The sequence below is a fragment of the Mastigoproctus giganteus genome, chromosome 14 (assembly GCF_048544385.1).
Source record: "Mastigoproctus giganteus isolate SK-2022 chromosome 14, ASM4854438v1, whole genome shotgun sequence".
NCBI classification, from domain to species: Eukaryota; Metazoa; Arthropoda; class Arachnida; order Uropygi; family Thelyphonidae; genus Mastigoproctus; species Mastigoproctus giganteus.
Genome location: NC_143588.1, coordinates 72,054,412 through 72,078,829, shown reverse-complemented (window position 1 = coordinate 72,078,829; position 24,418 = coordinate 72,054,412). Strand labels below are relative to the sequence as shown.

At 41.3% G+C, this 24,418-nt stretch overlaps 1 protein-coding gene across 1 annotated transcript in view; it reads left to right on the top strand.

Annotated features, from left to right (window-relative positions):
* The window catches only part of LOC150075234 (myosin-2 essential light chain-like), a 78,919-nt gene that overhangs the window by 18,655 nt on the left and 35,846 nt on the right, over positions 1 to 24,418 (top strand). The window contains exon 3 of the mRNA XM_090388305.1: positions 13,602 to 13,742. Within this exon, the coding sequence (XP_090244431.1) occupies positions 13,602 to 13,742 (141 nt within the window). The remainder of the gene's footprint in view (positions 1 to 13,601; positions 13,743 to 24,418) is intronic.

Below are 24,418 nucleotides of genomic sequence, written 5' to 3'. Positions count from 1 at the left end.
GCTGGTTTGGCCGTAGCATTAATGCTGCCCTGCTCTTCACCACGGTTCTCTGTGATATACAAAACTCTCTACAATGGCCAGAAATGTGTAGTGCTGTGTTTGCATAGTGTGTGTGTTGTGTCGTTTAGTTGTTTCTGGCTGCTTAGTTACCAGGAAGCAGAGATCACCAGGAGCACTGCTTCCCAGTACCTGTCTATGCCACTAGGAGGCAGGCCCAATTATATATGTACTAAGCTAAATGTAATATTACCAGCACCCATAGGAAGAAGCGCAAGTTGTATGGGTGCCGCAGTCTCCTAATATCATGTACAGTGGTGAAGACCATGAAGAATGTGCAAGTAGGGAAGGATAACAGAGAGAAAAGTGGGGTTATAGAAGTATCCTCCAGAGAGGAGGGTTCAGTTAACCCGGTGAGTTGGCCATTGCTGCACATGCAGGTGAAGTAGTAGTGATGGGGGACAGAGTAATAGGAGATTGTCGGGAGGAAGGTCTCCACCTCTTAGAAAGTAGGGAAAGTAAAGTCACATGGCTAGGTGCTATTTTTGGGGTTGGCATATCAGCATTTGAGTTTGCTGAGGGATTGCCTCCATTGCATCCTACCCTGTTCAAGGACAAGGTTAGCAAATCCTACCCTTAGCAAGGTCAATCCAGAGTGATCATACCAGTCAGTTGTCAAGTCAGTTACAGTGGAAGGTCAAGCCAGACACACTCAGTAAAATATCAACTTAGGTGGAAGGCTTAGTCAAAGATTTGTCTAATCCGGTAGTAGGCCAGTCACTGGTTATCTATAGGTAATCCAAGTTCTGAATAGTTTCCTAGGAGGCGTTTGATATTCAGCTTTTAAGGTATTTCTCAGCATTGCTTTTCCTTTTGTAATGATGTCTTGTGCAAATTGGGTAAGATAATTTTTCTTGTCGATGAATAAGTGTTCCTGACCACACGGCATATCATGGGTTTTGGTGATCGAAATACCAAGATCATCATGTTGGAGGCAGGTGTAGAGCAAATGCTCTGTCTTCTATTTGGCCACAACTGCAGTGGAGATCTTCAGTTAAGCCCAGTGATACCAACTTGTGTTTAATTGAGCCATGGCCAGTAAAAAGAAAACTTCCTTATTCGTTTCATGAATGTGTGTGGTCTCAGTTCTACTCTCATCGATGTCCATTTTCACTTAGTCTGCCAAACCCTGCATGCTTTTACTGAGAGAATCCTAGTTATCAGTTGATTCAACCACTGCTCAATGATTTCAATGTTGTCCGAATTATTCGGTGTATGATTCCTTTTGCTTTAAAGGTGGTACTTGTGTATATGTCTGTTCTGATATTCCTTGTCAGAGATTTAGTAATTTGGAATGTCCTCTTTTCAATCTTCTGGTTTAAAATCTCTACCACATTTGTCAAATTCATCTGTTGCCTCTATCATTCTCCCAACTCCACTAATCACTTGGAACCCTTTGACTTCCTCTCTTTGAAACTTTACTTTCTCCAGTCCAACTTTCAGTTTTCTAGTCACACGGACCCAGCTGGTCGAAATGCTCAGGCTTTTGCAATTACTAATGATTTTGCACAGATTGTTCATTTATCTACCAGACAATCCTAACCAAGCAGCCAATATGCTTGAGCTTTTCTCACAAACAACCCTTCTAAGTACATGGTCGAGGTGATGGTATCTTCTCCAGTGAAGCCAGTACCCGTCTCATGGCCTTCTCTCAACCTTGTGTTCTTTGGCTTTACAAGAATGCAAAATTGGATGATCTGCAAGATTTATTTTCTTCTTTTTCTTGGTCGGATTACTGTTTCAAATCTTCTGGTGCCAACGTTTGCTCAGATTGTGTCAGTGAATTTATTTTTATATGTCAACAAGTATCTTCTTTCCTCTTCTCAACCTTCAGCCCATGCATGGTACTAAGTACTGTAGGTTTTAATACCTCGTTTGGGGTTTTCATTTTAAAAAAAAAAAAAAAAAAATTGACATTTAGTCCTGGTGAGAACCACCAGGTCTTAGTTTTTTGAATACTTGGGTTATGTTGGGAAGAAACTTATTTATGATGGCTCCCTTTTTCTGATTCACGCTGTCTTATCTGCCAGATCTATAGGAATTTGTTATTTCCTAGGATCTTTTTCTCTTGTTTAACATCATTTGCTAGATTTATTGTGTGGTATGTTATAGTTGCTGGTAAATTTCTGGTGAGTCTGTAGTGAAAGCCATTGTGAATGACCTCCAGATCCAGGGGAAGGATGCCCACCAGAACCTGAAGGGCTGGGGTACTAACAATACAAGAAGCACACATTATAGTTAATAAAATACAACACTGGATTTTGTATTTTTTTTTTTTTTTTTTTCCTTATTGATTATACTGGGCTCTAGACTGGCTTTGACTATAATGGCTCTGGTAAACCACACTGTGGTGCAGTAAGTAATTACTAACAAGAAAATTGCTTTGTACAGGAATGTCAGAGTATGGAGTTTCACTACCCAGCCTTTATGTTGTGGCCCTGTACTGCTGCCCAGGTGAGGACATCACCTTCGCCATAAATTACCTTCACACGGTAATCAACACCTTTCCAAACTCGAGAATGATCATTGGCGCAGACGCCAACTGCAGGTCCCCGGTGTGGCACAGTCACACACCTGATCGACCGGAGCACAAGGAACGGTCAAAAACTAGAGGAGTTCCTGGCAAACGCACCAGTAATGGTATTAAACCTCCCGCACAACCTGCCGACCTTCTGCAATATGTTGTGGGAGTCAACTATAGATGTCACCGTGGCCTCCAGAAACATAGCCAGCAATATTACTGGGTGGTCGGTCCAAGATGCCTGGACCACCTCCAACCACCATGCCATAACCTTCCAGCTTACCCGCTCACTAACTAGGAACCCAGTACCAAGACAAATACAGCACAGGTACGCTATTCAGAAAACAAATTGGGACACCTTCCAGACTGAAATTTCAGTTGCCTTAGAGGAACATAATGCCGAACTCCAGACCACTAGCAACCCGGAATTCCTTCAGCGGAAGACAACAGCCCTCATCGCTCAGGCCTGTGAAGCTGCAGTACCTAGGAAATACCCAGCTCTGGGCGCAGTGCCATGGTGGAACCGGGACCTGCAGCACCTTAGACAGGAAACTCGGATCCGACGCAAGGCTTTTCAAAGGGCCAGAAGATCTTGGCAGCTGCAGAAGTGGAGGCCTCATGGCAGCGGTACAGAGAAGCGAGAAATGCCTACACTGCAGAGATACGTCACTGCAAACAGGAGACTTGGCAGCGATTGGTCACAACTACTGGAAATAACGATCCTTGGGGGGTGGTCTACAAGATCACCACAAACAAGCTCCCTCAGGGGGAGGTTGTCGCTACTACTAGAACTCCACAAGGTGCCATGACTACAAACTGGGAAGGCACCATAAACAATATTCTTGACTTGGTCTTTCAACCACCGCTGAACCACAGACAGACTATCAGAAGAAAATGTGCCAAAGATAATGCGACCTACAATAACCAAGCAATGGAAATACCTTTCACCAGGGGGGAGCTAACTGCAGCAGCATCAACCATCAGAGGAAATAAATGCCCAGGGCCAGACCTGCTAGGACCAGAAATTGTTAAAAAGACAGTGGAACATGCCCCTGACCTGATGCTAAATCTTTACAACAAATGCCTCCAGGCAGGAGCCTTTCCAACATCTTGGAAGGTTGCCAATGTCAAACTTATCCTAAAAAATTCTTCCAAGTTGCCTATCCTCCCAGACTCTTACAGGCCTATAGCCTTGCTCTCCGTGGTCAGCAAGCTCTTCAAGTGCCTATTACATGCTCGTCTCCAACATCACTACAATACTGCAGGACTAACAACGCCCAACCACTTCGGCTTTCGACAGGGTCATTCTGCCCTAGATGCCCACCAGCACCTCCTGGGGAAAGTGGAGAACTGCAACAGAAAATACTTCTTGGTGATCTCTGTGGTCTTTGCTGGGGTGTTCAACACATTTTGGTGACCTAGCATCCTGGCCAGACTTAGAGCGGCAAATCTTCCCAGCAACCTCTATCAGACCTTACAGAACTACCTATCCAACAGATTTATAGTAGTGAATGCGTCCTATCAGACCCTCTCTAGAAGCATCCACCGGGGCTGCCTGCAGGGTTCAGTCCTGGGACTATTCCTATGGAACGTCGTCTTGGACAGCTTCCTCGCCTCGGACCTCTGAGAAGTGGATGCTCAAGCATTTTCCAATCACTTGATTCTCTCTGTCTCAGCGAACTCGAGGGCAAAACTGGAAGAATCTGCGAACCTGGCCTTGGAGCTATTGCAGAACTCAGCAAAACAGAATCACCTGAGAATATCACCAGAAAAAACCAACTCAGCCTTGCTGAAAGGGAACTTGGACCTATGACGGCCTACTCAAATTAAGATAAACTAGATGACAATAAAATTCTCTAAACAACTCTAGTATCTAGGGTTCATCCTAGACCATAACCTATCCTTCAAAGACCACCTACAAAACATCCAAACCAAGATGAGGAAATATGCTGCCCTCGTTGCTAGGGTGGCTCGAAGGGACTGGGGCCTTGGCCGGCTTACGCTATATATCTTGTACAAAGCCATATTCATACCTATCATCACATTGCCTCTGGCGTATGATATCTAAGGCTACTACCGCAGTCAACCGACGTCTCATCGACTCAACCCAAAGATCGATTCTACTATTTACTTCTCGTGCCTGCAGCATGGTGAGCACCCACACTTTACAGGCCCTGACCGTCTCCCCTTGACCTGGAGATTGTGGGCAAAGGAGGCGCCTCCGTAGCCAGGTGGGAAGGAGAAGCAGTGCATAGCACACGCTTCTTGAATAGACCGGGGTTCGAGCCAGTCACCACCAAATATGGAGGATGTGGAAAGGTCAAGGAATGACCACCGCATATTCCCCGAGCAATATGGCCTCAGTTGCTAATGCTCATAAAAACCAAATGACAAAACAACAACAAAAAAAAAAAAAAAACGTGGGCAAAGGGCACCTCAAGGACTTGTCGCGGACATACAACTGACCCAGCAAATAACCACACTGCTGAAAAGAGGAGGCTCTACACTCACCTGCTGCAGGTGTGGCAAGAGAGATGGACAAACTCCCATACAGGGGAGATAACCAGAAAGGTTATACCTGACGTCGGCAGGGTCTACCCTAAGTTCCCAACGTGGTTCTCACCTGGACTCCATGCAGCATACCTTCTCACCAGACACAGCGCCATGAATGCCAAACTTTTCCTTTTGGGAATTGAAGAGGACCCTACCTGTGTTTGCGGCGGTCTGGAGAGCTGGCAACATCTAATGTATGATTGCCAGCTTTATGACGACCTCAGCATTCATCCTAATAACAAATATCCTATATTGTCCTAGAGGATGGGAGCACAACATACTGGATACAAAGCAAGAGTACCTGGCTTTCTCCTGCTATGCCCAAGAGCTCTTCGCAAGAAGACGAGTGCTTGCTGCAATGGAGCACAACTGAACCCTATACATGACAACCAGGAATAACAACTGAACCTACTTGATAAAGGACAAGAACTGACTTGACTAAACTGGACGGGACCTGGTCCCATGAGTGATATCCCAAATGGGAACACCAATACCACTGAAGACCAACTGCAGCTTGCTGCTGGCCATCTTGGCTCTCAAACCATGCTCCCTTGCATGGTCCTATCTTTTCCCCTCTCCCCTGCCAGGGGAGGGGATGGTATTTTCCATCCCCTCACCACCTTGCCACTCCTCTCTTTACTTGGTGGGGCATGTGCCTGCCCCACTGATTATCTGGGGTTGCCTTCTCTATCGTCCCCATATTTCTGTCTTTTCCCCCCAGCCTCTGTCTTTTCCCCCCAGCCTTCTGTCTCCCCCCACTCTACCTAATACACAAGTATTTACCCCACATAACTTAAAATTTAATAATGACTAAATTTGATTGCATTCACACTAAACTCAGTTGGCCTTTCTACTCAATTTTCTTAACCCCAACTGAGCGAATATTTTTATTATACATATATATATATTTATTTATTTTTTTTTTTTTTAGGTCCTGGCCACTGAAATCTCAGGAAATTAGTGTGGCAGGACCTGCCAGACTAAATATTTCAATACTAGTGTAGCTGGTCTGTCTCTACAAGGCAGTGTGGACAACGTTGGGCCCAAGCAGGGGTCTAGTGGCTAAATGGCCAGAATAACAATGATACACAACACTACACTCATACAGTATCCATACACCTTTAAATCTCTGGCCTTTACAGTGAACTGTTACACCCACAATGAAAGCAACGCGGAGATGGGGGAAATCCCTGATGCCATTAGACACGGCGATTCCTTTCTACTTCTCTCTCTCCCTCAGGGTAACTCGGAATTTTTTTTTTTTTTTTTTGCTGATGCAGCATAAGCCTTAGGCTTCCTTGCACCATATGGCTAATAATAATAACTACCTAGTCTCTCCTGCTAATCTGGGCAACAATTGCAGTGTATTTTCTGATCTTGCTGTGTAGGTAAACCAGGTTAGGATGAAAGCTTAGCTTTGTATACAGGATAATTCCTAGATGTTTTAGTTCAGGAACAAGTTGGATGGTCCTATCAGCTATCATTATTTGTGGAGGTATTCTTACCTGGAGTGTGCCTTTTATCGGAATTGACTTCATTTTGTCTGGGGATAACAGCAGCCTTGAAGGATGTGAAGAGCTTGGTTGGCAGAGTTCTCAAGGGATGCTCTGGAGTCAGTAGCTATGGTTAGTATGAGGTCATCTGTGAATGCTTGGACAGCTCCAAGATCCATATTGAGGAACTCGTTGAGAATAACAGTCTGCATGAATGGACCAAGTTTGAACCCTGCGGGCATCCTCTGTGTTACGTGACAGGTAGCTCAATGATAAATATTAGAAACCATAATTCTTCTGTTTTGGATACAGTTATGGATGTTAAAGGGTATTCCTGTTTGACATAGCCATCGCAATATTCTGAGCCACCAGAGCATGTCAAAGGCTTTGCAAAAATCAATTGTAATTACAAGGAAGTATTTGCTGTTAGTGGTAGTGGCTGCATGCATGGAAGCCATACTGTTTATCTGATTGAAGGTTTGCATTGTTATAATTTTTCTGCAGTCCGAGAAGCAGAAGTTATTCCATGAGCTTTCCAATCACAGGTAGCAGTGTGATAAATCTGTATGATTGCAGCTGCTTTTGTGATGTGGTGGTAGTTCTTGAGGATTAAGTGGGCATTTGCCCCTTTCCAATTTTTTGGGGAAATATCCATAGATGAGGCATTTATTGAATAAATCCAGTAAAAGTGGTGGGTGCAGTTGGGAAAAAATTTTAGGACCTGTACTTTGATGAGGTCCAGCCCCGGGCAGTTTCTCTTTTGTTTTATCTAGAGCTTGCTGCATTTCTTCCACTGTAAATGGACCTTTGGTTTGATCACTCAGCAACATGAAATATGTTAACAAAACTATTGTTTTGTTAACATATTTCATGTTGCTGAGCTGTTTGTGGTTCAGTGCCTTACAGAAAGATAGTCCAAGATGTTTGAGATAGACTGGTCTCGCATCACAGTCATTGTGCCTTGTATGGTGACTGTAGAATTTGACTTCCCCTCAGGGGTCAGTGCTCCCAGTTGTGGTGAGTAAGTTTTCCCACAATGCTTTTTTGCAATTCTGTATAAGAGTGGTGTATCTGTTTCTGATTCTGCAGTATTGTTCTCGCAGGGCTTCAGCTTCAATCAGAGGCCAGGTTACCCAGTCACAGTGGCAAGATTTGTGGGCAACTTGCACATCTTAATGAAGATGCTCTCGAACTCAGGGTTCCAATGACTCAGGGCAGTACTGGTACTGGCATTCTTCTTTTTAATTGCTCTGCAAGCTTGTAGGATGATATTTGTAAGGTTTTTTTTTTTTTTTTTTCAATGCTCATTTGGCATCACACATATAGTGTGAGGTATATACTTCCTGTAGGATCATTTGTAAGGTTATGGCAAAGAGATCCCAGTTTTCTTTCTTGCATAGCAGGTAATACTGTGGTGGACTAGGTTGATGCTGATAGGGCTGGTGAGATTATATGTGATAGCCCTTGGTTTGAAGTGGTCCACACCTTATTTATGTGACACAGTTATTTTGCTGGAAATGGATCTTGTTGCAGCTGTTATATCAATTGTGGTTTCTCATAGGGTATTACTAAACATAGGTAAGTTATTAGGTTGGTTGAGTACATCAGATGATGAGGTGGCCAGAAAATCATCCAGGTGCTGCCTGCTGTGGGTACCTCAGTTCTGTTATGCCAGCAGGATGATCTGCAATTTACTTCTGTGCTAAGGAGAATTTTCCCAATGAGGAGCAATGTAAGGACAAACTAGGAATCTTGTGACAAGAGAATGATGTACTGCCAGCCAGCTATATCTTTGACCAGCTGGCAGTACATTGAGATAAGGTGGGGCAAACCTTGGGTCAGAGCCAGTTGCCTGTATGCTCGCACGCACACACACACACACACACACACTTCTCTCTCTCTCTCTCTCTCACATAGAATAGCTATGTTAATTAATGATTAATCTACAATTTCATGTTTCTTAAAAACCACTCTGAATATGTGCATCAGCTAGGCAACATCCATTGACAAATTCATCTCCAAAGCAATTCTTCTGCTTAATTTACACTTTTGTCCTTTTAGGCAATCTTCCTTATGTATTTCCTGAAAATTTATAGTCTAAGGCTTTTCAGAAATTCAAGTTGCATCAACCAGTATCTCCTGTCTTCTTGACCAATACACTAAATGGCATGTTTCAATAAATGTTTGTTTGGAATTATCATTAAAAAATAATAATAATGTTGATGATTTGATATATCAGGTTAGCAACATTTTTTAGGCCTAGTAATATCCCCTGCATTTGTATGTTAGCATTAGTAGAGGCATTTGATGCAAGAAAGCAAGCTTATGCAGCATCAGCCAAAAAAAAAAAATAATAATAAAATAAATAAATAAAAAAAAATAATAACCACTTCCACTTCACCCCTCTGTTCGTTCGAAATACCTGTCCAGCTGAGCCTTAAACTTATTTAGGCTATCAACTTCCACAACAAAGGATGGAAGTCTGTTCCACCAACCAACCACCCACTGGCTAAAGGCAAATTTCCGCACGTCTATCCTATATCTGTCTTTCCTCAATTTGAATTTATGCCCTCTCAGGTGATTATTCTGAGCAAGAGTGAGAATCCCATCAGCATTGAGCATGCTCAAACCATTCAAGGCTTTATACACCTCTATCAGATCACCTCGCTGGTGCCTAGTCTCCAGACACTGTAATTTGCAAAACTTAAGCCTTTCTTCGTAAGAGCACCCCTTTGTTCCATTCACTACTCTTGTTGCCCTTCTCTGTACTCGTTCCAGCAGCTCTACATCCTTCTTGAAATGAGGCCTCCAGGCCTACATACATTACTCTAGGTGCGGTCTGACCATTGCCTTATACAAGAGAATAATCACCTCCTTATCCCTGCTAGAAAAATTCCTATATATCATTGACAATACTCCATGAGCTACTCTTGCAGCCTGTCTGCACTGCTCAGAGAACTTCATATCTGCCTGCACAACCACCCCCAGGTCCTTTTCATTCTCTACCAATGTCAGGGTTGATACGTTGCTCTGGAGTTGCTGTTTCCCATATGTAGTACTTTACATTTGTCAATGTTAAACTTCATTTGCCACCTCTTAGCCCATCTGCTCAACCTTTCCAGATCCTGTTGCAGCAGCATAGTGTCAGTAGTGTCCTTGACAACCCTGCCAACCTTCGTATCGTCTGCAAACTTGGACATTAAGCTTGATATACCATCATCAATATCATTTATAAATACAGAAAACAATAATGGACCCAATACTGAACCCTGAGGAACTCCACTAATAACATTAGTCCATGATGAACAGTGTCCATTGATTACCACTTGCTGTCTTCTCCCCCTCAACCACCCCTTTATCCATAGCAGCAATTTGTCGAGGCACCTCCGTAGCCAGGTGGGCAGGAGCAGCAGTGCGTAGCACACACTTCTTGATTAGACCGGGGTTCGAGCCCGTGACCACCAAATACAGAGGATGCGAAAAGGTCAGGGAATGACTACCGCATATCCCCAGAGCAATATGGCCTTAGTTTCTAATGCTCCTAAAAACCAAATAACAGCAATTTGCCTCCAATGCCACACTGCTCCAATTTGTGCAGCAGTCTTCCATGTGCAACAGTATCAAAAGCCTTTCTAAGATCCAAGTATATAATATCAAAGTTATTCCCTGCATCCAGTTCTTTTGTGACTGCCATCATAGTATCCAGTCAAATTGGTCAGGCAAGACTTCCCCTTAACAAAACCATGCTGTGTCCGAGCTATAACTGTAGTCTTGTCTAGATGATCCTGCAGTGCTTCTTTAACCAGTGCCTCCATTAATTTTCTTGGAACAGAAGTTAAACTCACAGGTCTATAATTACTTGTCAGCCTTTGGTCCTCCTTTGTGAATTGGGGTCACATTTGCACATCTCCAGTCTATGGGTACACCCCCCCCCACCCCATGATTTCAAGGAAGCTCTCATAATTATGGCTAATGGTTTGCTTACTTCCTTTGCTGCCTCCTTTTATATAACTGGATAGATTCCATCTACCCCAGGTGCCTTCCTTGTGTTTATCTTCAACAATATCTCCTCCACTTTACTCTCAGTTATTACATGATTATCTAGCTTACTACCAGAGTTGAATACACCTCTGGCATTCCCCTCACTGAATAACTCTTCATGTGTGACTGTCGATGCAAAATATTCATTTAGTTTGTTAGCTCTATGAGCAGGATCATCAACAGTTGAACCATCGATATCAAGTGGACCAATCTGATTCATTCCCTTCCTTCTAGAGTTTACATAAGTAAAGAACTCTTTGCTGTTTTTCTTTGCATCCCTTGCCAAAGATTTCTTATAATCTGCCTTCGCCTGCCTAAACTACTTTGTAACTTGGTTACAGATCAACTTATATCTATCATAGGCTTCTGTGTCATGTGTTAATTTATATATATATCCCATGCATTTTACTTCACTGCCATATGTCTCATTAGATCATCTGACATCCATTTAGGCCTAGTAGCTTCCAATATATGTTCTTTGAATGCTTCCCATTTTGAATTTGCTGTTGGTAACATCATCAGTTGGTCCCACTGTATAGAATTTAAATACTGTCTCAGACCATCATAGTCTCCTTTACGAAAGCAATAACCCTTCCCTTTACCCCTGATGGTAGTTACCTCTTTGAGTAAATCCCACTTCAGCACACTATAATCACTGCCACCTAGTGGTTCCTTTATCTACAGATTCTTAATGCATGAAGAATCACTACTGATAATCAAATCAAGAGTATTACTCCCTCTAGTTGCCTCCCGAACATGCTAATGTAGAAAACAATCATACAATAAATCTACAAAAGCCTTGCTAGTGTGTGAGTGACGAACCCACAAAATTCTAGTCAATATCTGAGAAATTAAAATCCCCCATTATAAGACTCTCTGATTTACTGGTCCACTATTTCCCTGTACAGTTTCTTATTATACTCATCAGAGTCATTATTCCTATACTCCTACTCTCAATTTTTGACCTCCCAATGCTTATGTCACACCAAACTGACTCGACACTGCACTGTCCAGCAATGTCGATTGGCTTTACTTCCTTGTATTTTGTTTCTTAACTAATAGCATAACCCCCTCCTCCCTTCCTATCCTGTCTATCCTTTCTGTAGACATTGTACTCCCCAAATTCAAGTTCTGCATTCCTTATATCTGTGTGACACAACATCTCTAATATCCCAACAATATCTGCCTTTGATGCTTTGAGCAATACCTCAAATTCATCAAATTTATTTACCAAACTCCTAGCATTGGTGTACACGCAAATATATATGCACCTGTTCCTATTCTTAGCTACCCGAACACAACCCATGTGTTTACTTGTACCGCAATGACTCCCAGCAGTCTCTGAAATATCCTGCATCTTGTTTTCCAGGCTTCTGCTCATTCCAATAGAAGCAGTGCAAGAATCACTTTCACCTCTGCCAGTGGCTACTGTTAATCTATTAGTCCTTGTATCCCCCCAAGCTAGCAGTTTTCCGACCCACCTAACACTGCCTCGATAGCATCAACAAATATTCTTGCACCCTTTCTATTTAAGTGTATCCCATCCCTGTAGAAGCAGTCTCTCTTGTTAACATGGAAGGCTGCCACACAAATTGGAGCAGTGTGGCATTGGAGGCTAATTGCTGCTATGGATAAAGGGACGGTTGAGTGGGAGAAGACAGAGTGGTAATCAATGGACACTGCTCTTCATGGACTAATATTATTAGTGGGGTCCCTCGGGGTTGTGTTGGGTCCATTGTTGTTTTCTGTATTTATAAATGATATTGATAATGGTATATCAAGCTTAATGTCCAAGTTTGCAGACGGTAAGAAGTTTGGCAGGGTTGTTAATGACGGTACATTGCTGCAACAGGATCTAGAAAAGTTGAGCAGATGGGCTGAAAGGTGGCAAATGAAGTGTAACATTGACAAATGTAAAGTATTACATATGGGAAGCAGTAATCCCAGATCAATTCTGTGGTATCACACTGACAGTGGTAGAGAATGAAAAGGACCTGGAGGTAATTGTGCAGGCAGATATGAAGTTTTCTGAGCAGTCCAGACAGTCTGAAAGAGTGGCTCACGGTGTCTTGTCAATGATATACAGGAATTTTTCTAGCAGGGATAAGGTGGTGATTATCCACTTGTATAAGGCAATGGTCAGGCCACACCTTGAGTACTGTATACAGGTCTGGAGGCCTCATTTTAAGAAGGATGTAGAGCTGTTTGAACGAGTACAGAGAAGGGCAATAAGGTTAGTGAATGGAACAAAGGGTTGCTCTTACGAAGAAAGGCTTAAATTTTGCAAATTACAGTGTCTGGAGACTAGCCACCTGTGAGGTGATCTGATTGAGGTGTATAAAGCCTTGAATGGTTGGAGCATGCTCAATGCGGATGGGATTCTTCCTCTTGCTGAGAATAATTGCCTGAGAGGGCATAAATTCAAATTGAGGAAAGACAGTTGTAGGATAGATGTGCAGAAATTTGCCTTTAGCCAGCAGGTGGTTGATTGCTGGAACAAATTTCCATCTGTCGTTGTAGAAGTTGATAGCTTAAATAGATTCAAGGCAGAACTTGACAAACATTTGGAGCGAGTGGATGGGTGAAATAAGTTTTTTTTTTTTTTTTTTTTTTTTTGGTTGATGCTATATAAGCTTGCTTTATTGCATCATGTGCCTATGCTAATACCATGTAATTACCAAATACAGAAATGTTCTTGTATTCTCTGTCTTGTGAACAGAAATCTTTTACTGGGATTGTTACTCTCAAAGATGTTAAACAGTTATTTGGTGTAAACTTGATTATCAATGGGAAAATTTAATTCAAATGACATTATTAGTCTGAAATGTTTAATTTTTTTCTATTCTCTAACAATTTCAATATAATATAGAATGCTTGTTTTATAAAATTGTCAGATATTCAGCATATAAACTTTATATACTCTATGTATTTGGCAGAATTCCAAGATGCATTTTCTTTATTTGATAATCGGGGAGATGGGAAAATAGCAATTTCTCAGCTAGGAGATGTACTAAGAGCACTGGGACAGAACCCAACTGAAGCAGAAGTGAAGAAATGCTGTCTACAGTTGAAACCAGGTAATGTCTGTGTTAATTTATTAAAATTATTGTGCAAATTTATGAACTAAGCTGTAATTAAAAATGGGGATGTAATTTTGGGTAATGTAATGTTTATCTAGCCAATAAATAAAAAGCAATATTTGCAGTAATCCGGTATGAATAGTGTCATATGATGTAATGGAGAGGTTAGTTTAAAAATGTATATTGACAAGGAGAGGGGAAAAGTTGTCTTGCAGTAAGAATGATAAATTTCTGTGGGGGTAGCTGGTGGTTAGCGTAAAGAGTGAATAGGCCTCTGTAGCTGAGTGGTCAAGTGCCAGGGTATAAAAGTGCTTGTACTTTGAGTGACTGTGGTTCAAGCCATGTAATTATTAAATACAGAAATGTTCTTTTATTCTCTGTCTTGTGAACTCTTGACCATATGTGGTTGTCCTGGAGTATAAACAGAAAATTTTATTTATTTATATATACAGTGGATTCCGGTTATTTGGGCCACCGGTTAATCGGGGCAGCCGTTTATTTGGGGCAAATCTTAAAAAACAAAAACCAATCGAGAAAATAGCCAGGGTTTACTTCGCTTAATTGGGACAAGATGCCGTTTAATCGGTGCAGGAGACCTCAGCACTGGAGTTACCCTACGATTGTCTCCAACCGTACCATGTAGTTCGGATTTCTGGAGGTCACAACCATAAAACAATAAAACCAATTAGCAGTCACCTGTTTATTGGGCTTTTCTGTTAGTGAAATCTATCATAAACGTACAGTAAACTCGATCTTACTGAATTTGCGATAATACCGACAGCTGGAATTCTGTGGGTTATTATGGTGAAATGTGTTTACACTTCCATGAAATCTTTAATCATATAAAAAAAATAATTTTCAGAATCTTCTCTTCATTCCTATTTTTAAAGCTTCGTAATTTGTTACTCGGTTCTCACTTTCGCGTGTTGTTTAACTTGTAATCTGTGTGTGCCGTGTTCTTTGTTATTGATTGCTTATCTTTTTACTGTTTTAAATTTTAACCCCCACCCAAAAATGTCAGTGAACAGAAATGTCAACTAGTTAGTATGTACATATTACAGTACGTATTAATTATTCCAATTATCACGTATATTCTTCCGATTTTCACGTATCATTTAATTTTTTAATTGGTAAGCTAATCAAGAGTAAATATTGTGCTTAATATATCTTTACTAATTAGAATCGCTGTTTAATAGAATTAAAATTCAGTTCACAAACGTAATTACAACGACCGGCGCTTACTACACATCGTATAGTGAACGGTATTTTACTGTGGTGAGTTCGTCGTAACGTGATTTGATTGTACAGTGAACTAATTGTAAAGGGGGGGAGGGTAAATTGTATTTTTAACTATTTATGTGAAACTTCGGATAATTGGGGCAGCCGCTTAATCGGGCCAAAATGCACTAGACCCGATGTGGCCCAAATAACCGGAATCGACTGTATATGTAATAAACCCTTGATTTTGCAGATTTTGTATTTAACAGAAAAAATTTGACTGGGACCAGAGTGTATACCGAGTGTGCTTATGAGATAGGAAAAACTGGGAACTGATGACTCTCAGTGACAAACATCCCAGTCTGTTTTTGGATTACAAATGATCTTGGTGGGGAAAAAACACCTTTAGAATACACAGGCATTTGGCAATAACCGACACTCTTCCTCCATTAGTCTCTAAAATCGAGGGCTTACTCTAATATTTTAGTATTACTGTTTGTTTAAATACTGGATGTTACTAATGAACTGAACTTGAACTAGATCATGTTATGGACCTATTATACTGATGTAAAACTTTTAATTTTGATAGGGCTACACTGTTATTTGGCTCTTCATATATGAGCAACAAATTGAAATGGGCTTGATAAAATTCTTAAATATAATAATGAAAATTATATTTAAGAATTTTCATTAATTTTTATTTGTAGAACATAGTTGATATATTTTCTTACATGAGGGAATAATTAAGCGAAAATACTTAACTTCTTTAATAAATATCATAAAATTAAATAAATTAAAATTGAGGAAAGACAGATGTAGGCTAGATGTGCGGAAATTTGCTTTTAGCCAGCAGGTAGTTGGTTGGTGGAACAGACTTCCATCCCTTGTTGTGGAAGTTGTTAGCTTAAATAAATTTAAGGCTGGACAGGTATTTCAAACGAATGGAGGGGTGAAGTGGAAGGTTTTTTTTTTTTTTTTGGCTGATGCATTAGCATTAGCAGTAGAGGCATTTGATGCAAGAAAGCAAGCTTATGCAGCATCAGCCAAAAAAAAAAAAAAAAACCCACTTCCACTTCACCCCTCTGTTTGTTCAAAATACCTGTCCAGCTGAGCCTTAAACTTATTTAGGCTATCAACCTCCACCACAAGGGATGGAAGTCTGTTCCACCAACCAACCACCCGCTGGCTAAAGGCAAATTTCCGCACGTCTATCCTACATCTGTCTTTCCTCAATTTGAATTTATGCCCTCTCAGGTGATTTTTCTGAGCTAGAGGAAGAATCCCATCAGCATTGAGCATGCTTAAACCATTCAAGGCTTTATACACCTCTATCAGATCACCTCGCTGGTGCCTAGTCTCCAGACACTGTAATTTGCAAAACTTAAGCCTTTCTTTGTGAGAGCACCCCTTTGTTCCATTCACTAATCTTGTTGCCCTTCTCTGTACTCGTTCCAGCAGCTCTACATCCTTCTTGAAATGAGGCCTCCAGACCTGTATACAGTACTCTAGGTGTGGCCTGACCATTGCCTTATACAATGGAATAATCACCTCCTTATCCCTGCTGGAAAAATTCCTGTATATCATTGACAATACTCCATGAGCTACTCTTGCAGCCCGTCTGCACTGCTCAGAGAACTTCATATCTGCCTGCACAATCACCCCCAAGTCCCTTTCATTCTCTACCACTGTCAGTGTAGTACCACAGAGTTGATACGTTGCTCTGGAGTTGCTGTTTCCCATGTGTAGTACTTTACATTTGTCAATGTTAAACTTCATTTGCCACCTCTCAGCCCATCTGCTCAACCTTTCCAGATCCTGTTGCAGCAGCATGGTGTCAGTAGTGTCCTTGACAACCCTGCCAACCTTTGTATCATCTGCAAACTTGGACATTAAGCTTGATATACCATCATCAATATCATTTATAAATACAGAAAACAATAATGGACCCAACACTGAGCCCTGAGGGACTCCACTAATAACATTAGTCCACGATGAGCAGTGTCCATTGATTACCACTCTCTGTCTTCTCCCCCTCAACCACCCCTTTATCCATAGCAGCAATTTGCCTCCAATGTCACACTGCTCCAATTTGTGTAGCAGTCTTCCATGTGCAACAGTATCAAAAGCCTTTCTAAGATCCAAGTATATAATATCAAAGTTATTCCCTGCATCCAGTTCTTTTGTGACTGCATCATAGTATCCAATCAAGTTGGTCAGGCAAGACTTCTCCTTAACAAAACCATGCTGTGTCTGAGCTATAACTGAAGTCTTGTCTAAATGATCCTGCAGTGCTTCTTTAACCAGTGCCTCCATTAATTTTCCTGGAACAGAAGTTAAGCTCACAGGTCTATAATTACTTGTGTCAGCCTTTGATTCTCCTTTGTGAATTGGGGTCACATTTGCACATTTCCAGTCTATGGGTACCTCCCCTGAGTCCAAGGAAGCTCTCATAATTATGGCTAAGGGTTTGCTTACTTCCTTTGCTGCCTCCTTTAATATAACTGGATAGATCCCATCCACCCCGGGTGCCTTTCTTGTGTTTATCTTCAACAGTTTCTCCTCCCTCCACTTTACTCCCAGTTATTTCAAGATTCTGTAGCTTACTGCTAGAGTTGAATACACCTCTGGCATTCCCCTTGCTGAATAACTCCTCATGTGTGAATGTCGATGCAAAATATTCATTTAGTTTGTTAGCTACCTGAGCAGGATCATCAACAGTTGACCCATCAACATCAAGTGGACCAATCTGATTCATCCCCTTCCTTCTAGAGTTTACATAAGTAAAGAACTCTTTGCTGTTTTTCTTTGCATCCCTTGCCAAGGATTTCTCGTAATCTGCCTTCGCCTGCCTAACCTCCTTTGTAACTTGGTTGCATATCAACTTGTATCTATCATAGGCTTCTGTGTCATGTGTTAATTTGTAAGTATCCCATGCATTTTTCTTCTCTGCCATATGCCTCATTAGTTCATCTGACATCCATTTTGGCCTAAACCTTGAACAATATTTCTTAGTTGGTATGTAAAGCCTAGTAGCTTCCAAGATAAGTTCTTTGAATGCTTCCCATTTTGAATTTGCTGTCGGTAACATCATCAGTTGGTCCCACTGTATAGAATTTAAATACTGTCTCAGCCCATCGTAGTCGCCTTTACGGAAGCAATAACCCTTCCCTTTACCCCCTAATGGTAGTTACCTCTTTGAGTAAATCTCACTTCAGCACACTGTGATCACTGCCACCTAGTGGTTCATTTATCTGCAGATTCTTAATGCATGAAGAATCACTGCTGATAATCAAATCAAGAGTATTACTCCCTCTAGTTGCCTCCTGAACATGCTGATGTAGAAAACAATCATCCAATAAATCCACAAAAGCCCTGCTAGTGTGTGAGTAACCAGCCCCCAAATTCCAGTCAATATCTGGGAAATTAAAATCTCCCATTATAAGACTCTCTGATTTACTGGCCCACTCTATTTCCCTGTACAGTTCCTTATTATACTCATCAGAGTCATTAGGCCTATAGCACACTCCTACTCTCAATTTTGATCTCCCAATGCTTATGTCACACCAAACTGACTCAACACTGCACTGTCCGGCGATGTCGACTGGCTTCACTTCCTTGGTTTTTATGTGTTTCTTAACTAATAAATGTATAGATGTATTCTGTAGCTTTATATTTGCCTTAAAAGGAGATATGGAAGAGTGGGTACATGCGTTGTAGGGATATTCGATACATGCCGTGGTGAGGGAATAACTAGTTACCCCTTTGACTAAGATTCCATCACGTGCTGACCGAGTGTCTTAAGACTTGGATCTCCCCAATGAGAATGAGTGTTGAATAATCAGTTTGGGAGAACTTGGGACATAAAAACAGTTCCTCGCGAGCCAGAGGAGAGAAGGTTAAGAGCGAGAAAAGGTGTGGTAAAGACTAAGAGTTCCGACAAGGAGATCCAGTGAGCTGCACCCGAGGAAGAATTAGACTTCTGATGAGACAACACCCAGAGTTGTCAGAATTGACTGAGGAATCAGGAATTGCTTGCTGATTGGACCAGTGCATCATCTCAAGCTGGTAGGTCAAAATTATACAAGTATGAAAGTGTCTATAAGCATGATGATAAAATGGTTTCTTTTTCATTTTCTACCACCTTAAGTGTAGTACCACACAGTTGGTACATTTCTCTGGGGTTAGTCTTGCAAGTGACATAGAATTTGTATTTTAAGTGTAAAACGCAATTTGTCTATAGATTACTTAAATATTTTGGCAAGCAGGAAGTGTCATATTATGCCTACATTAATGGAAAGAATGAAGTGTGTATGTTCTTTCTTGTAATAACTCATGTTATGTTTTGTGTTATAAATGTTTTTCCTTTCTCTTCCAAAACCTCTCATTCAACCGAAAAGCAATAGATTTAGTGTTAAAGTATGATTAAAAGTTTATTGCGCCGCTGAGTAAATTATTTGCATAATTGCTCAATGTTAATCGCAACACTAAAATCCAAACTGCGGGATGGAAAAGGGAAGTGAACTTCTCCTTCCCTATTCTAAGGGTATACGAGATTTTGTCCTATAATACCACGAGACGAAAACAGAAAATTGACACCAGACAATACCATTAGGCGAACATGTTAAGTTATAATAAGATAGCCAAAAATGTCTTAACTACACTAAGAACAAAAGGTATTAGTTACGCCTAGTCTGGCTATAGCTTTACGGCCATACCCTAGAACACCACAAACAGTAGAGGAGTTCATGGCTGACAATACACTTCAATTAGGTCACACAAGTGTTAATTTCCAAAGGTGGCAATTAACGGAACCCCAGTCTTTCTTGGTAGGAATTACTTTTCTATTGCTAATTAATCTTGTTTTTCTCTGTGCCCTTTCCAACAGATTAATGTACTTCCTACAGTGAGGCTTCTAAACTTGCATGCAGTGTTCAGATACAGCCTAATCATTGCCTTGCACAATAGGATAAATGCTACTTTGTAGCATTTATCTGACATGATGTCCCTACAACCCTCACATGATGTCCCTGCTGGCAAAGCTTCTGTATCATTAACAGAATCTCGTGGACTGTTCTAGCAGTCTCTTTGCACAGCTCAGAATTTCACATCAGATTATATAAATACCCACAGGTCTTTTTCCTTATCAATTACCTTCAGTCTGGTGCTACCCAAATTGTACATTATTCTGGGATTACTGCTAACTAAATGTACCTTGCATTTGTCACTGTTTGTTAAACCTCAATTCCTATTATCCAGCGCATCTGCTTAGTTCATCCAGATCTGTTTGAAGTAGCAAACCCTGATTACTGTCATTAACCACTAGGCTCACCTTTTTGTATTATTGTCAAACTTAGACAAACTTAATGCCTAAATCAGTATCATTAATAAATATTAAAAACAATAAGGGACTCAACACTGACCCCTGTGGAACCGCACTCATCACAAAAGTCCATGAAGGAATGTGGTGATGCTGTCTGTGATATTTAGGACCTTCGCAAATAGGGAAATAATCTTATGTATTAGTAGTGGCAAATGATGCAAGAAAGCAAGCTTATACCACATCACCCAAAAAAAAAAAAAATAATAATAACTAGGGGGCTCTGCTCGCCAACCCCTGTGCACACTTTTCTACGTAATATGTAGAGGTATGATGTATTAAGTCAAATGTTTTCTACATAAAAGACACATGTCGAAACACACTGATCGAAATCTAATCTAATATATAAAGGAAAATAGAAAGTGTAAGAAAAAACTATAAAAAGTAAATTTGTGTATGAATGAAAGTTATTATTAATTGCATGTTCTATCTTAGCCTCTTCACCGGACAGACTGATGGCTATGCAGGCCCTCAGGGGCCTCATGGTTATCCAAGCTGACACCATGCTGTAGCTTTTTCTAGCTGACATGATGTGGGATGCTGACACTGGCCATTAAGGTAACCCCCAGGCCAGTGTGGGACAGAGCTGCAAAAAGCATGCTCCATCATAGGAATCTCTTTCCCTATGTTCTTTTATTCCTACCACCTGGGGTGGTTGTCTTTCCCCTTCCCCACCTGTGGCCTCTACCCCCTTTTGCATGGTGGCTCACCCCACCACCCAATTTCAACTCCCACCCTCTGGACCAAAATGGATGTCCTTACCAGAGCCCCCTTACTGTGTCCCCTTTTAAATCAGGCGAGTGCCTGATTTAAAAGGGAAGATAGTTAGGGGACCTCAACACTACCTCCTCTGTTTCTCTACCCCTTTTATCCCACCATCTTCCTATCTCCCCATTATCTCCTTTCCAATAATTTTTTTTTTGGGCATCTCCTTGGATGCCTAGGCTACCGCAAGGTTCACCCCCACCAGAGCTTTCTTCTCTCCTAATGTGCCCTGGCCCACTTCCCCGTGGCGGCAGTAATGGAAACTTGGGTTGTTAGTAACTCTCTACAGCCCCCCCCCAGGCTAAGTGACCAGGGGAACAACACAACCCACACTTCACAGATATAATACTTTAGAAAATGCACACACTAGCACACACCCTGGCCTTATGCAGAGCATTATATTCTACACAGAGTAAAAACGCAGAGTTTGGGGAGTTCCCCAGTACCACCAGACAAAAAGAACACTGTCACTGTGATCGACATCCAATCAGGAAATGACCTATGTAATTATTTACCTGTGCATTTGTAGTGCAAGGCATTTTCAAGGTTGAATAAATATCACTATGTAATTATTTACCTGTGTTCGCATAGGTCACTTAGGAAAAGGCCTTTTGCTTTGGGTTCCCATAGTTTGAGGAATATTGTTGTATCCGAAAGAGCGGGACTGAAACATTTTAACTAAACTACAAACAATACGAATATTTAAAATATTTACAAATTACCAAAATATTTGTACAAATATACAATATTTATTAATATACAAAAAAAAAAAACAAAAACATTACAATGGAACGTCAAATGTTAGACAGTGAAGCACATGCACGAGGTTGGTGAACAGTTGTCAATAATTAATTGCATTTGTAGTGACGTAATTGCCTCGCTCTCTTCTCCCATTGGCTTTAATAAATATCACTAGGAGGAATACTTTTTTTAATATGTAGAGAGATAATAAAAATCCTATTTCACCTGTCTATTCCCTCCAGTGGTTTATCTAGTTCTTCAGTTTATTCAAACTATCCACTTCCACAACAATGTATGGAAGCTTGTTCCAGCAATCAGCCAACTGTTGGCCAAAGGCAAAATTCTGCACATGTATTCTGTAACCATCCTTCTTCAATTTGGATTTATGCCCCCCCCCCTGTGCATAGTCTGAACAAGAGAAAGAATCTCATGAGTTTACTCAAGCCATTCAAAGCTTTAAACACCTCAGTCAAGGTCACCTTGCAGGTGCTCTTGCAGTCTCCAGATGCTGCAATTTACAAAACTGAAACTCTTCCTTGGTAAGAGCACTCTTTACCAGTCTCTTATCTTCTCTGTACCCATTCCAGCAGCTCCACATCCTTCCTAAAATTAGGCCTCCAGACCAGTATACAGTACTCAAGATGTGACCTGACCACTGCCTTATACAACAGGATAATCACCTCCTTATCCCTGCTAGCAAAATTCCTGTACATCATCAAAAAAAAAAAAAAAACCCCATTAGCTGTCCTGGCAGCCTGTCTGCATTGCTCAGAAAACTTTATATCTGACTGTGTAACTACCCCCTTATAGAAGACAATGGTGAGACAATATTTAGAATATTGTGTTCAGGTCTGTAGGTCACCCTTAAGAAAGAGAAATTTTGGAATAAGTTCAAGAAGGGTTGCAACCAGATTAAGGGGGTGTGCCATTCAATGCCATTTAAAGAATGGCTTAGAAGGTGGGGACTGCAGAGCTTGGTAACTAGACATCCTAGGGAGGGATGTGATTGAAGTATATAATGCCCTGAAAATAATCAGTAAAATGAATGCGTGTGTGGGGGGGGGCACAAATACAACATTTTGGGAATCTTATGAAGTTTTAAAAAACAAATACAACATTTTGGGAATCTTATGAAGTTTTAAAAAAAAACTTGTTTATACTCTGGAACAACTACCCAGTCAGAAGAGTTTAAAATAAATAATAAATATAATTGTTAATCGTATTTACCAGTTGTGGGCTTGAACCATGATCCACTCACTTGAAGAGTGTGAGCTCTCTCGCTCCTGACCACTCGGCTACATCGGGTCCTTTCAGACAAAGTGTTGAGGGTCAGGCAGCACAGAAGATCTCCTCCAATTCTGCGTTAGTGTCGCTGCGAAGTTATACAGACTCTGTAAAGGCTGGAGATGTAAAACTGTTGCATGTGAGTTTGCATTTTGTAGTGTTCTGGCTGTTTAGCCACAGAGCCCTCTGGTGGGACCCTCCATTGCCCGTCTGTCAACCTGTGGAGGCAGGCCAGGACAGTAGAGGTTGCAAAGTACTCTGGAAGATTCCAACACCTAATCACCTCAGCTTTTAGTGAAGAAACCTAAAAGAAATGGTAGATAAGTTTAGAGTATGAGAATGTACAGAAGGACAGGGTAAAGTTAGAGTGTGGAGGATGTATGAAAAGGCATCTCCACAGGACAATGAATATACCTCCATCAGACAAAAGTGGCAAAGGGATTTGGGAGCAGAAGTCACCAATCAAGGGAGTTCGATGTGGATCGCAAGTGAGCTAGAATGGGTCATTGAGCAATGGATCCTACCTTGTCCGAGGACAGGGTCAGCATGATCCTACCCCCAGAAGGGTCAGCAGAGTTCAGTCTAGGTGAGGTATAGTTTTCTTTCAAATGTAAAGTCCAATTAGTTGTCACAGTCACGTATCAAATCCATAATGTCTGTCATGGAGAGTCTGTTGGGTATGTCTTCCAGTTGTACTTTATTTTGGAGTCACTTCAGAGTGTTTTCAGAGGATGGTCATATTGCAGTGGTCACAGAATGGGTGCATAGTCTTCATTGGATTTCTAGTGTCTTGGTTGGTCATCTAGTTGTCTTGGCAGGAGTGTGTTCCACAGAGTGAACATGCACTTTTGCAAAGTGCACGATACCTTTAATCATCTTCATTGATAAGCAGCTGATTGTGGCCTTAGGGTAAATTCTTGATTCTAGAGAACATAATTAAGCATAGGTCCTCATGTGGAGCACTCATACATGATATGGTGTTAGGTTCCTTCATCACCGGGGTCCTCAATTATGCCCATAGAGGTGAATTTTTCCTTGATTGAGCCATGGCCCGTCAGCAGAAATGTGGTTTGCAGTCCAGAGGAAAACCATGGAGAAGTCTTGGGCAATGTCACTTATGATATATACATTTGGGAGCCAATGTTGGATGATCTCCAGGTCCAGGTGGAGAGCACCTGCAAGAACTTGGAGGGTGTAGGTGCTAACCGTGAGCAATCACAGGTGATGGTCAGCGGTATATTCCTTTCACTGATTGATGGCTTCTTTTGGTTGTTACTGGTGATTGCTC